This window comes from the organism of the source record quoted next, unplaced genomic scaffold, assembly GCF_019419815.1.
Source record: "Pyrus x bretschneideri cultivar Hongxiangsu unplaced genomic scaffold, Pyrus_bretschneideri_v1 Contig81, whole genome shotgun sequence".
Taxonomy (NCBI): Eukaryota; Viridiplantae; Streptophyta; class Magnoliopsida; order Rosales; family Rosaceae; genus Pyrus; species Pyrus x bretschneideri.
In genome coordinates this window covers 1,754,947-1,770,652 of record NW_025999822.1, presented here as the reverse complement: position 1 = coordinate 1,770,652, position 15,706 = coordinate 1,754,947, and the positions used below count along the sequence as shown (strand labels likewise).

General features: G+C 38.0%; 1 protein-coding gene across 1 annotated transcript; it reads right to left on the bottom strand.

The window, feature by feature from the left end:
• Positions 1-6,599: 6,599 nt before the first annotated feature.
• On the bottom strand, positions 6,600-15,364 carry LOC103956597 (CLP protease regulatory subunit CLPX3, mitochondrial). Its single transcript, XM_009368618.3, has 15 exons — positions 13,775-15,364; positions 13,630-13,691; positions 13,261-13,358; positions 13,014-13,093; positions 12,653-12,703; positions 11,885-11,959; positions 11,719-11,796; positions 10,888-10,944; positions 8,291-8,361; positions 8,084-8,183; positions 7,825-7,929; positions 7,523-7,585; positions 7,267-7,389; positions 7,004-7,162; positions 6,600-6,909 (listed from the first exon to the last, which is right to left on the bottom strand). The coding sequence occupies exons 1-15, from the start codon at positions 14,702-14,704 to the stop codon at positions 6,838-6,840; spliced, it is 2,124 nt and encodes a 707-aa protein (XP_009366893.2). The 5' UTR covers positions 14,705-15,364; the 3' UTR covers positions 6,600-6,837.
• Between the last annotated feature and the right edge of the window lie 342 nt (positions 15,365-15,706).

Sequence of the window (15,706 nt, the reverse complement as noted above, 5' to 3'; positions counted from 1 at the left end):
CTACCCTAACCCTAAACCTAACCCTACCTAAACCCTAAACCCTAAACCCTAAACCCTAAACCACTAAACCCTCACCCTAAACCCAACTAAACCCTAAACCCTACCCTCAACCCTAAACCCCCTCAACCCTCAACACTCACCCTAAACCCTAAACCCACACTCAACCCTAACCCTAAACCCTCACCTACCCCTAAACCCTCACCCAAACCCAACCTAACCCAACCCTAAACCTAAAACCCTCAACCCCACCCTCAACCAAAAACACCTCAACCCAAAACCCTAAACCCTCAACCCGCAAACCCTCAACCTAAACCCTAAACCCCCTAACCAAACCCTCAAACCCAAACCCTAAACCCTCAAACCCCACCCTAACCCCAACCCTCAACCCTCAACCCTCAACCCTAAAACCTCAACCCTAAACCCTACCCTAACCCTAAACCCTAAACCCGACCCTAAACCCTCAACCCCACCCTCACCTAAACCCTCAACCCTCAACCCTTAAACACAAACACCCTAAACCCTAAAAACCCTTAACCCTAAACACCTAACCCTAACCTAAAACCTAAACCCTAAACCCTAAAAACCCTCAACCCTTAACCCTAAACCTAAACCCTCAACCCTAAACCCTCAACCCTAACCCCAACCCCCTAAACCCTAAAACCCTCAACCCGGACCCTACAAACCCTAACCCTCAACCCTCAACCTAACCCGAACCGAACCTAACACCTAAACCCTAAACCCTAACCCCGAACCTAACCCTGAACCTAAACCCTGAACCCTGAACCCGAACCCTAAAACCCTGAAACCCTAAACCCTTAAACCCTTCTAAACCCTAAAACCCTAAACCTGAACCCTGGTCATAGCCCTAGATGACTGTGCTGATTCACCCTCCACCTACCCTTTCGGCCGCCTCTACATTTTCCTGCACACGTTGATTGATATTTAAATTGTTAGTACGAGATCACTTCATTGAAGCATAAAGGAAGATGCATATGGAATCATTAGTTGGATCATGCCATTGAGTCCTTTTTTTTACATTTAGACTCAAACATTGTAATACAATGTCCGTTTTCTAACTATTTTTTTTACATTTAGATTCAGACAATGTAATGCAGTGTTCGTTTTTTGGTTATGTTTTATTACAATTAGATTCGAACACTGCAATGCAGTGTCCGTTTCCTAGTTTTGTTTTTTACATTTGGATTCGAACACTGCAATGCAGTGTACTTTTCCTTGTTCCTCTTTTTTTTTTTACTTCAGTAGACTCCTTCATGTAAACGTACGGCAAGAGAGAGTGATAGAAAATACATATTCTAACTATTTATTGGATTCATATCCTCTCAAGATCAGTTATATAGGAATAGAAATCCAACGGCCGAATCCTCTTCCCCCGCCTCTCTTCCCCCCCCCCAACTCCTCTTTCTCCCTCGCACCGGAACACCCCATCGTTGTTAACAAACCCCAAATTCAATTGCAAGTCATATGTGCTCCAAGTCTGATTTATTTTTTCACTATCCCTTACTGTTTTAGTTTTTTATTTGTCATCTTTTTCTTCTTCTTCATCTTTGAGATTTCTCTCACTCTAATTCTTCCATAGGTACAAAAATGATCTCTGCAACCAAAAGACATTGGTTTGCACGGCCCCTCTTTTTTTTATTTCATTAACATCGGCGAAGATTTTAAGGTCAAGGGACTTGCAACTAAGGGATGTGGAGGGGGGGCTGATTTTGGAGAGGGTAAGGTGAGGGACTTGCAATTGGTGGCTATGGGTTGGGTGTGTTGTGGCAGTGTTGGGGCTGATTTTGAGGTGGGGTTGAATTTAAATTGGAATTTGAGGAGTTGGTGGTTCGAGGTTGAAAGCTTCAAAGTGAGGGAGAAAGAGAAGAGTTGAGCGGAAAAGAGGAAGGATAAGAGATTTTGGCTATTGGATTTGTATCAATGGATGGATCCATCGGCCTAGGGGATCTCCACAAATTGATCCGGAGATGATCTAAATCCATATTTATAATAGCTTAAGCCCATATAACATTTATAGAGCGAGAAAGAGAGTGAATGATAGAATAGTCAAATTCTAACTATTTATAATAACTCAAAGCCTAAGTGGCATTCATCACTAACCTATTCCTAATTAATAAAAATATATTATTGATTATAAGCCTAAGTGGCATTCATCATTGACCTATTCCTAATTAATAAAAATATATTATTGATTATGTCCAAAACAAAAGTATGTCATTGATATATGGCTTAATAGTAAGGTTCTTATTGACCTTTGGCTAAATTACCTAATACTTAATTATGATAAGTATGATTCTTATTGAAAATTTCCAACCAAAAAAAAAAAAATCATTTATAAATCAATAAATTTTTTTTACTCTATTTATTATATTCTATTTAAAAATAGGGAAATTCATAAAAAAAATAATATAAATAAAATAATTAGTCTATATATAAGAAAGAGGATATCACATATTATGATATTACGAAACATAATTTTTTTTTTTTTAATTAGATCAATACTTCTAATTGAATAAGTATGAGTAAAGGATCCATGGAGATAAGATAGAAAGTGGTTGTCTAATCATCATAGTTAGAAGCGCCAACTCCGTATCAAAGTCACAGTCATCATGATCATTAATATCGTCGCTATCATCAATATTGTCACTATCATCAATAAGAAAACTCTTGGGCTTGTTAGCCAGGGGTACCGGCGACCGAAGCCCTGGTGAATGGCAGCCATAACTATAACAGTCCTAAGGTAGTGAAATTTCTTGACGGATAAGTTCCAACCTACACGAAAGAAGTAACGATCTAGGCACTGTCTCGAAAAGAGGCTCGGTGAAATAGACATGTCTGACACACCCGACCCAGGAATATCCATTAGGACCCCAAATCGAGGCATGTTGGCCGACACCAGGGAGGTGACGAAGCCATAAAGTGTGATAATGTATAAAGTGTGAATACATTAAAATCTTAACATGCCTACATACACGAGTGCGCGGTGAGAAGGTCTGGACCCATTTCACGCGTGATACAGAGCATAAGTATAAGCTAAGATAATGATTATACCATCAAAAGAAGCCACCTGCACTGGGAAGTGCCACAAATCCTCGTCAATACGGAAACTCTACTGCTAGTACCTGGAGGGGTGCATAAATAGAAAATGTGAGTGAGTGATCGAAACAAGGATTTTCAAAATCATTTCCATTATCAAAGGTAGTAACCCCTCACCAAAAGGCCTGTATAGTTTCCAACAAATCATACTACTTAAAAGTATGAAATCAAAAGTATACTAATAGTAAACCCAGAAGTATACCACTATCCAGCATCTCATTGGCAATACAAAGAATCACATGCTTAATAAACCATATTAGCATGCAAGTCAGAATCACCTATGGTGACCTCTACAACTGTGCACATAACACATCACATATCATCACATACTCATCATGTATAGCTAGTATATAAGTTGGAGTCACCTATAGTGACATGTACGACTTATTCATATCTCATCATCATTGCTAGCACATACAAGTCGGAGTCACCTATAGTGACCTGTACGACTTGTTCATATCTCATCCAATCTCTCAACAATCATTGCTAGCACATATAGCTCCACAATCAATTCCTGCACACGACTCGGAACCACCTAAAGTGGTCTGTATGACAAGTTGGGTGTAAATAAATACGCTCAAGTGCTACGATCACGTGAAGGCTGTGCGAAGTATCGCAAGTCACCTACAAGTCGGAACCACCTAAAGTGGTCTGTACGATAGGCTAGCACCTACCTGGGATCCAAGGTGAGTGTGTGGTGCGGAAGGTGAATGATCACGTGAAGGCTAGGCCCTGGCCACGAGTGGGAGCACTAACACCGAGGTGCAGGTTTATGAGTTATAACATATCTCAATACAATTGTACTCATTACCATCATTATCATCAAAGTGTACTTACCTGAATCTTACCTGAGCATCCGCAACATCATTAGGCACTTCAAAGCATTCACAATAATTAGGTTCAAGTAAAAAACATATGAGTATGCCATGATGTAAATCTGAAATTCAACCATATTATAAAGATTTCCATATATATAGACATATATACAAATGGCATGAAATGCATAGTTGTAACACCCCACTCCCGAACTATTTACTTTTAAGAATAATCATAAGTGATAGGTCCAAATAGACACTAATTAAATTAACTATCACTACTTACCTTTCCTTATCTCAATTTCTTGACCCTTCACATCTTAACTTATGTCCAACATTTAACTACCAAAACCTAGGGTTGAATCTCGCATTTTCACTAATCTCCCTCACACTGCTCAATTCCACAAGCAAAGCTATTATCTCAAATATTTAGTCTCGTTTATTGTATGGCTGCATCTAACGTCTCGTTAGACTGCCTACGTACCCTAAACAGGAATCAAGTCATTCGTAGTTCACACTAGTCTTCCAAAGCATTAACATAAATTATATGAAATTCAATTTGTAAACGTTTGCGGAATTATCAGTCATATATATATATATATATACACACGATAAAAGAAAAAGCCTCCCTCACTGGTAAGTGGAAGGGTCGCAGCCCCCTAGCCTCGAGTGACTGCGCTCGTCCTCAAGATAGGTCTCACCTATATGCGAAACAACTATAAAAACGTTAATTTAAAGCACATAAACGAAACTAAGTAATAACTTCTCAAACATTGCTCAAATGAGGTGTTGGAATATACCACCGTGATCTACTCAACCTCACGAACATCCCTATATTTTTAGAATAATTTTTCAACCATCCACACTCCGGCCAAGGCACGGCCAGATGCGCCAGCCACGCGTGGCCAAACCCTAACTAGGCCTAACGGCCATTAGGAATATTCCGTTAAAACCTTAACAAAAGTTAACGACCGTTACCTGACGCCATTAGAATATTCCGTCAACTCTAACAGAATATTCTCCTCCTTCTCTGGTGAGCCTCACCGATTGCCGCTGTCCGTCACTGTCTGCAACTCGAATTCTCATCGGTTTCTGGAAAATTTTTTAAACTTCATATCTTCCTTATTTCTCAACCAAATTCCATGAAATTTGTACCAAAATGAAGCTTTCAATGAGTAGAACAAAATCTTACCACTTTTGTGACCCAAAACCCCCGAAAACTGGCTGGAAAATCCTTCAATATTCCGATCACCCCTACAACTCGCCAACCCAAGCTTTCCGACATCCAAAATCTTCCAAAATTATTTCTAGAGCATCGTGAAGATGTTCCAAAGCTTCCTATAAGCTTAGAATCTTCCAAAAACTTCACAATTACGTGTACATGAACAGTACCTCAAATCGGAGGTTATGGTTCTCATTTTTTCCAACAGTTTCACGTCCTAAAAATGGTATAGCTCAACTCCTGAGCTTGAAATGAGTCCAAAAACACCAACAATGACCACAATTTGTGAGTGGAGAGGTTAGTTTCGAAGTTGTCCATACAATTGTACGGAAATGGAGGAAAATTCGAAAGAGAGGAAAAAGAGGAAGGGTCCAGGGGTTTTTTTTGGTGTGTGTGGGTGTGTGTATGTCCTGATGGCAACCAACCCAAAACAAATCACCCAAGAAACCAACTAACATCCAAGGGCAAAATCGTCATTCCACACCATCAAAGATAACTTTCAGGACAGGCTGTCACATGTCTATTTAAGTAAATAGCAAAATTATAGATAGGGAACTGTACTAGCGACCTACCTAATTTTATGGCCAGTAAATGGGCCTTTATGAGCCTCTAACATATCTTCCATACCATAACCAATGCCCCAGCTGGTCCTATACATGTGACCCGCTACCAAAAAAAGAATTGCAATAGCTAAATAACGGTGTCACAAAAAAAAAAAGAATAAAACAAATAATTAAGTAATAACGAAAGAAATACTAAAATTAAATAGTAAAGAAGCAATAACAAACCTCTTGATATAACAAGAAATATTTTATTACTTCTTTACTTTCAAGAACTCACAAAAAATCATTGGCGTATCAAATTATCTATTGAGCCATGGAAAAGATTCAACAAAAGACAAAAACAAATCCACTTTCTGTTTTACGTCAAGCAATACGTGGAGTAACTCCCGATATAGCAGTAAAAGCAAGACATGTCGGCAGATCAACTCATCAATCCTTATTTATAGTAGCTTAAAGTCCATTTGACATTCATAGACAGAGAATGATAGAAGATTCAAATTATAACTATATATAATGATTTGAAGCCTCTGTGGCATTCATTATTAACCTATGTCTAAGTAATAAAAATATATCATTGATTCAGTCCAAAACAAAACTATATCATTGATATATAGCTTAACAGTAAAATATTTATTGATTTTTTGCTAAATTGCTTAGTTTTAAATTGGGTGCTCACAATCTAATATGAAATTACAGCTTGCCATCCATACGCTGATTATCACACAAACATGTTGTCCACGTGTTTTGACCCCACGTGTGGAAGGAGAAGTTGATAGCTGCCCTAGTTGCCAAAAATATTAGAGCATGCTGCTTTAAAAATGTGGATTCCATCGTCTATGGTTATAGTACAAATGATATTATACGGTATCTACACCTTGCCCAATATAAGATGACTATTTTTTATTTTTGTCAACATACTACAAAATTACATGTTGTAAAGAATGTGATAGCCTGTATAAACTAAATCCACTAATGAAATTCTTCTTTTTAGTTTGATTCCAACCGAAGCTATGATCTAATCTCTATGAAGGGGCAATTACACCAGATTATGAATGCTATTTTTACGAATAATAATACAAAAATTTTACAGATTTTTGTAACAATGAGTATGGTGGTATAAGTGTTACATGCTCATAGCCCTGGATGACTGTTCTGATTCACCCTCCGCCTCCCCTTCGGCCGCCTCTACATTTTCCTGCACACGTTGATTGATATTTAAATTGTTAGTACGCGATCGCTTCACAGAACCATAAAGGAATATGCACATGCAATCATTAGTTGGATCATGCCATTGAGTCCTTCAAGCTGATTTCATGCAAGTATCTTTCCAATGCACCATCCCCTCGAACAATCTTCCCTCCACATCCATGCGCATTTACCGTACCAACCGACTCCTCATCAACCACTACAGCATCTATTCTATCCTTTCCTGTCTTAACATCAGGAATCTGAGACAAGCACGTCAAAACAATTTTTTAGCAAATATTTTTTGTATTTAAAAACATTCCCATGCTAGAATTATTTTTTACGAAAACCATGGATTCTTGCACACCTCGTACATGGCTTCAGTTAGAATGCTTTCCAAAAGTGCTCTTAAACCCCTGGCACCGGTATTCTTAGCCATCGCTTTGTTTGCAATTAGTCTCAGTGCATTCTCCATGAAATGTAGCTTCACCTGAAGTGGGGTACAAGGTCTCATCAAACAGAAGCTTGACTCTAGTTCAATTAAACACATTGGAAGAGAGGTTTTGGGAGGGTGGGGCTAGGTTTTGCGTTCCTAAACACAGAATCAAATGCAAAATGCTTACATTATTCATGCCAAATAATTTCTTGTACTGCTTGCCAAGAGCATTTTTTGGTTCCATCAGGACCTGTAAATGAAAAGTTATATGAAGAAAATGGTAATACATGCTTCTATACATGTAAGAAAGCCAGGCTACGTACATCAGTCAAAAAAGTGTAGCAGGCTCGTATACATCTGGTTTGCTTTCTAACTAAACTATTTGTGTGTCTACGAGACTACTAGTTAAAAAGAACTACCAAACAGAAATAATACCAGGTCAAGAACCAGAAGGGTGCTGATTCCAAGAACAAATGCATTTATGTATACCTGAACAAGTTGGTCCTCAGTTAAAGCCGATAAACTAACTAATATTGGAAAACGTCCAATAAACTCTGGTATGAGTCCATAAGCAATGAGATCAGAACTTTCAACCTGGAAAATAAAAAGAGTAGCATTTAGACCCCATTTTCAGGAATTCTTTCCGATTAACTTATTCATTTTTCACTTTTTTTTCATTCTTCTTTTGGGGTGCAGGGGTGTTAAATTTTAATGCGTCACGCTGATTTGAAAGGTCCCTGATTCATACCAATTCAAGTAAAGATGACGTCACCACTGAATTGATCACACCACCAGCTCTCATGTTTGCACGGACAGGAGCACCGAAACCAATAGAAGAATCCTGTCGTCTGGTCAGAATGATAGATACTTTCATAGCAGATTCTTTTGAGAAAAAAAAATTGGTAGAGGAGGGGGAGAAACAAGAGATGATTAGGGGAATGATACATTTGGTTACCTCTCTGAAATGGTTTTTTCCAGATCAATAAATGCTCCGCCACAAATAAAAAGGATATCTTTCGTATCTATCTGTAGATCATTTACAAGCATTTTAAGAATAAACCATAAGAGAAACAATATGCATGAATATTGGTAAGAAATAACTAATAACTAGATGCAAGTAAAGACTTATGTTTTCTTTTCCTCTTTGGGATGGTGGTTAAAATTTAGAACCAAATACCCAATGGAGTAACGCTTAGAAAGACATCAATTATCGTTCATATATTAAATAACTGTATCAAGTTTAATTAATTTTAAAAGGTTCGGAACCAAATAGAATTTATCATTTTGAGGTTGTACATGTCTAATTCTGTAATGTCTGTATGAAAAAAACAGGTATGCTCCTATTTACACTACTTGAATAAAAACAAGTTCATACGGCAAAAGGAAAATAGTAATTAGCAATTATTATTGAAAAAAAAGGTTGGAAAATCCTCCCATACTTTTCTCTCCCACACTATTCCCTCTTCCTGTTCTCAACTTCTCCAGCAAAAATTGTTTCACATGCATAGCTTGTGTCATCTCACTCGTTTTGCTAATAAGGCAAGCTCATTAATAGGAAAAAAATACAGAGTAGAGGACAAGAAGTCCTCAATAGGAAAAACCAAAGACTAAATGCAGCTCAACAAGAAAGCTAAAGCCTGGCACAATAAGCTACATAACAACAGCACTCCAATGCTGGTGAATAAACTAGGAAAAAAAACTGCATATAAATGGCATAACTCTCAACAGTAACTAAGTTTTGGGTAAATCCCAGGTTTGATAACAACTATGCCTATAAGTGCATCAATGTGAAGGAAAGGACGAGGAAGTCCCTATCTAGGGGACTGGGTCATGAGATAAGAGATGACATACGTACTACTTGGGCCTTCAATTATGGCTAATTCGCATGCAAATATATTTTGAAGGAAATCGTCTTTCCAGGAGAGAGATTTACTTGTTAAATCAGTCTTAAGTACCCCAATTATATTTCATGCTTACTTTTAGCTTGTCAAGTACTGAGGTTATGAGATTAGAGAGGATGTACCACCAAATAAATTTAAATATTGTACAGTGATCAAGAGAAAGAGGAGGATTAGCGATTGCAAAATTTACTAGAAAGGAATAAATGTGGTCAAGGTACATGGCTGTGGCATTTCCCTCAAGTGCAGGATTAATTAATTATGGTGTTCTATCATTAAGAGTAAACATGGTGTGTATTCGAATAGGTAGGACTCTTTGGCTGTGGAGGAAGGCTCTTTCAATTTCTCGTGGAAAAAAACCACAATCTGGTTTGTATAAATTAGTGGTTGAAACTACGGAAATAATTCTAGAACTTGTGTCAGGGAAGACAGTGGTATGGTGACTCCTTTTTCCAAAATTTGTTTGCTAATCTATGCTGATCTTTTTTTCACAATATGGTAATGATGTAATCTCATTGAATCCACTTGGATTTGACAAAACATGTTTCTTCCTGTAAACCCTTTTTTATTTCTATGTTGGAAAATTAAAGTGTTCTAGTTTCTGTTATCTGTATAACTATAACATGGTTTGGAAGGGAGCATACCTACTAAAGTACAAAACTGGTTTGGCTGGTGGCATATGGGAAAAAAAAATACTGGTAACAAGCCCGGAAAAAAAAAAATACTTTTGTTGTCTTTAAATCAACGTGTTTTGTGCAACAAACTGGCGCAATTGCTGATCATTTTTATTTTGCATTGCATTCTTCTTTCATTTCAAAAGTATAGAGAGGGGTCAAATAAGGATGTTTTTTATGTTTGGCCAGGCCACAGAAATCTGACCTTATGCAGTCTGGCTCAAAAAGCTTGGAGGGAAAGAAATACAAGAATCTTCCTGACATGGTGGCGAGGTGGTTTTCATTTTGGAATCAGATATCAAAACTCTCTTTGGACGTCTTTGTCTAATTACTTAGGATTATTTTGTTGGTGTAAATCATCTTCACTGACAGATCTGAGTTGATAACAAGTTATTACTAGTTATCTTAATTGTAGTTTCTGCAGAACATTTCTTAGACGGCATCCTGCTCGGGCGGATACCAGGCTGCTCAACCAGCACTTCTGTCCACACAAGGGTACTTTGGGCTGTTGTTGTTTTCTCAGACCTTTTTAGGCTTATGATTTAAGTTATAGTTCAGGGTTGTTATAACTTAAAATTAAAATATAAATAAATAAGTTGCGGCCTCAAAGTGCCACTTGTTGGAACTTAGAAATGAATCATGCAAGTGGAACCCTGCGCCCTTGAAGTTTTTTTTTTTTTCGTTTAGTTGAACTTTCCTGCCCACTTCCCCTTACAAGCTTTTTTTCTCAACTACTAATTTGGAACATTTAATAAAAAGTTTTTCTCCTACAGCTTAAATTTCTAAATGAAAAAAAAAAGAATAATAAGAACACACATTTTAAGGTGCACATAGGTCAATTAGGAGTTGTATAAGGATATGCATATATTCAATACCAAATAGAATTAGGAATTCTTAGGTTCTAACAACAGTGGGATAACCAGCATGATTTAACATATTTGTGAGTGAGAAAATATTTCAGAAACTTAAAAGTTCTATACCTGTATGTTATCACCCCGAGGATGCTTCCTTGCACCCTTCTCAGGAACATTCACTATCTAAACAAGAAGAAATATATTACTCTTCAGTTGTCAGAGAAACCATGCTGATAACTTTATAACTCTGATTTTATAAGGCTATGAAAATACATTACAAATAAACCTGCGTTTAATGCAGTATGCAGCACAAAATTAGTCTGTGCTTCTACGAACAATCATCCCAAGAAAAATTAAAGCAAAAACTCAAAACAAACAACAAGAATGTTCAATTTTTATTTTGCGACTTTAGGAGTATTTTCAAATACCAACTCCAAAGTTTCTCTTGCAATGCTATAGAAGTTAATGTACACTGAGGTAATTGGGAAGACAACAAAATATTACTTTTGGGATTTTTTTTCTCTCTTATGTGTATGCATTTACTTTCTCATTTCTATTTGATGTTATTTTTCCTCGGTTTTATTACATATGGTAGCTTGATTACTTAGCGCTTTCACTAAGGATCTAATCAAGGTCAAAATTGGAATTCTATGTCTAGTTTTCAAAACTAACGAATTGGTGTATATAAATGGGCACTCTTTATAATCGATCCTTATGTTTAGTGATTGATTTGAGGAAAAAAGAATAAAGCGAATTGATAAGAGTTGCTTTGTTCTAAATTAAAAATACATAAAAAGATACTTACATCTGTCATGGACTTAAAAGACACTAAAAGAGTACTGACTAGAGAACGCAACAGCAACAATTCAATTTGTTTCCATGCATCCAAACAAGATAAATTAGTTGGTAAATAAATCATTTTCTGAGCAACACTTTAGTGTTTAGCAACTGACTCACAGTTCCTTCAAGCATTTTCAATAAAGCCTGCTGAACACCCTCTCCTGAAACATCTCTGCTAATGTTTAAACTCTCAGCCTGAAAACCAAATCTGAAGAAACTAAGACTTTGATGATACCTATGACCATGATCAATAAAATAAAATAAGAAAGGGCAAATGCAGCACCTTTTTGGTTATCTTGTCAACTTCGTCAATGTAAACTATCCCTTGTTGAGCTGCTTGTACATTAAACTCAGCTGCCTATTTACAGGATCAACTATGTGAGTTAACTGATATGAATATAAAAGGCAAGCACAAGGTTAGAAGACTAATGAATGCTTACAATCAAGAACAACAACAAAAAGTAGCAGAACAGGAAAGTTTTGTAGATGACTTAGATAGTTAGATGTCGTTGAGTCAGCAGAAATTTGCATTGCTATATCAAAAACCACTCTAACTAGACCAGCCAAATCAAATAAGAACAGTACATGAGTATGTGGATGAAGAATACGAGCAAGAAAATTATTAATTTTGACCACTCATAGAGTTCAAAAGAAGTAACTTTGTCCTTACAAGTTTGATGTGACCTATCCACTGCATGGAAATGACCATCAGTATCCTCAGGAACCTCCCCTCTCATTAGTTACATAGAAGTGCAACCATAACGCATTAACAATCATATAAAATAACAAGCAAAGGTGAGGGGGAAGAGGAGGAAAAAGGCTATATTCATAGTTCATACACTCACATCACAACGAAAGAAGGGAAGTCATACAATTTCAAAGAGTATTAGATGTTCAGAATACAAAGGGCAAGAATAAAACACATACAAATGCATGCACACATTCCTCCAGAAAATTGGAAATAAAGATGAAACATATTACTGCAAGGATAAGAAACAACAAGTTGGATGGCTTTTGAACTGTAAGTCCGAAAGATTCAAACATCTCATACCATTAGTAGTTTATACAATATTGATTCAACATCTTCTCCAACATAACCAGCCTGCAAAATTACAGTATTTGCCTCTTTCAGTTATGCAGTAATAGATAACAATAATAATGTGCGCGCGCATATGTGCATGCACATTGAGCCTAAAAAGAATGCATCGTGGTAAGTTATTATGTAAAGCTGGACACAGTGAATTTCTATATTCCATGCTGACCCTCATTATCCAATTGCACTCAGTTTGTAATTTTCAAAATAAACAAAGTATGCCAAGATCATTAAATCAAATAAAGATACCAACCTTGGTCCATAGGCTAGATTTTGTGTTCTATTTTCAATTCATAATACTTTTCATAAATCAACTTGCCTGTGTTAAAGTTGTTGCATCTGTAATGACAAATGGAACATTCACAAAGCGAGCTAGTGTTTTTGCAAGCAAGGTCTTCCCTGTTTTGCATACAATAACACAGTTAGAAGGGCAGGTTAACTTCTTAAAGGTTCTTCTAACTTAAACTTCCAGATAGCCAGGTTTGGATTTAGATGATTAGTCCAAAGATAAGAAGATTATAAGTGGAGCACCGGTTTTTTTCCAGTTGCTTCAGAAGAAATCATACCGGAGCCAGTTGGGCCCATCAAGAGCACATTGCTCTTTTCTAGCTCCACTTTATCATCGTCATCTACTTTGTTTGGAATTCCTGATTCTGCTCCTGACCTAGCATACAAATCCATTGGTTCAGTTGTATTAAATACATCCACAGAAACAATAGTATGAATTCTCCAACTGCTTACAAAACTGTTATTATGACCAAGATCTTTCGGCTAAGGAGTTCAGAAGTACATACGGATAGTGAGTTCTCAAATATATATTGGGATTGGATCATGACTAGTGAACATGTGTTGCATTGTTGGTTGAAAGACAAAATGAAATGGCATGAGTAATTGCAGCATGAATTTGATCAAGAAAAATAAAAATGAAAACGAACCCTTTCTTCAAGGAGGCGTGATATATCCTTTTGTAGTGGTTATAAACGGCCACAGAGAGCACCTGCAACAGAACGTTCATACAAAAATTATCCATCCACACTCCACCCAAATGCTAACAAAGAAAAGAAAGGGGAATAAAGCTACCTTTTTGGCTCTTTGTTGGCCTATAACGAACTTGTCAAGGCCCTTGCAGATCTCCTTAGGGGTGGGCAAATTGTTTCCCAAATTGGAACCGCCCCAAGCATTCTTGTCTCCAGCATCCCCAGTCCCAGGGGGCACAGAAGCCCGAATGACATTAACTCCAGGGGCAAAAGGAGGGCCCGGGGGAGTATGCACGGCCAGTCCATTGCCTGGGGGCGGAGGCGGAGGCCAGTTCTCAGGTGGGTCCGCCCCATTGGCATATGACCTCAAACTATCCCAGAAAGACACCCTCAGCCCGTTGTTATTAGTATTGGGCTCGGAATCTGCTCCTCCGTTATTGCTGCCATTTCGGGAAGAATGGGACTTCTTGTTGTTGTCAGAGTTGTTGGTTTTGGTGGCGCTGCGATTGGAAGAGGAGGAGGAGGAGGAGGTGGTGGTGTTGGTGAGCCTCCCAATCTCTACGAAGGTGCCCTGGAGGGGAGCAATCTGGTGGGGTCGGAAGTAGTAGGCTGTTTTGCAATTGGGGCAGAGATTGAGGGCCTGATACTGACGAATCTCAGAGTCAGAGTTTCCAGAGGCAGATGTTGCAGAGGTGGAGGCGGCCTTGGCCTTGGTTGTGGAATCATCTGGTGGAGGAGGAGAAGGAGATAAGTTGGGTAAGCGGCGATCGGAGAAGAGGAGGTCCATGCGGTTGAAAGAACATCGGGGGCAATTGGCCTCGGCTCTGATTTTGCGGATACGAACATCGGCGGAGCCGCCGTGGTCCCATTTGTAGCGCTCCTGCAGTCCGATGAAGGAGTCTCGTCGGCGATGGGTTGTGAGGTGGAGGTGGTTCAAGTGCGTGGAGATTGGGGAGACCTGAGTCTGAGAGAAGCGCTGCTGGAGCTGTGGAGCTATTTGCTGAACCTTCTTCAATCTCAACATTCCAGACATTTCACTCAAATTATAATAAATAATAAAAATAATACTTGTAAAATTCAATACAACTGAATCCAATCAATCGAAGCGAGAGCGAGTGAGAGTTTGTATTTGAGTTCGAGACATGAAAGAGATATGGATTGGGATTGGAAGTGAAATTGGGATCGGAAGTGGAATTGGGATCTCCAATGCTATATAATAATCATATTAAGCTATATAACCATCCAAACAATATATATATATATATGTATAAAATTATATCCAAACTTAGAGAGAGAGCAAACAGAGAAGAAAGAAAACGTGGGGGTGGGGTGGGGGGGAGTGTTTGTAGGAAGGAGGAAATACAAAAAACTGAAAAACCTGGAAATCCACACGCACACAGCAAGGGCCTAATTTCTGTTTTTGGATGTGTTAAGGAGGAGAGGAGGGAGACTAATTGGCTAACTTTGAAAGTTGGACTGACTGCGTTGGCGTACATCTACTGGACTGACGCATGTAATGTACGTGCTCACCTAATCGGCTGGCTAATCCCCTCTTCTCCGCTTCCTTCGGCCAACAATTTTTATCATCAGCCATCAGCCCCTACCACCCACCTCTCCACGTTTGCGGTTTTCCCTTATCTATGATCTATATCCAGTTCTCCATCCATGCCCACCATCCAACTATGTCTATTGTCTGCCATCTTTTTCTTGCGTATACCTCTTCTTCCTTTTTTACGCTCCATCTAGAGTTTCCAGTTTCTACTCTACATTTACCATTTTTAAGATAAAATAATACACTATACATCTTGGCTTTTCTTTCTCCTGCGCAACGTCCAAGCAAAACGCTAAATAATTAATATAAAAAAAAATTTTAACGAAAAACTTCTAGTACTATTCACTTCAACGAAAAATCATATTTTTACACTAAAATGTTAATTCTGATACCATTCATTTTACCTTCATTTTGTCCTTATCATTAAAATTCAAAGTTTTCAAACTTTTTTCATTAGTTTTCCTTATATAAAAACGCTAAAAA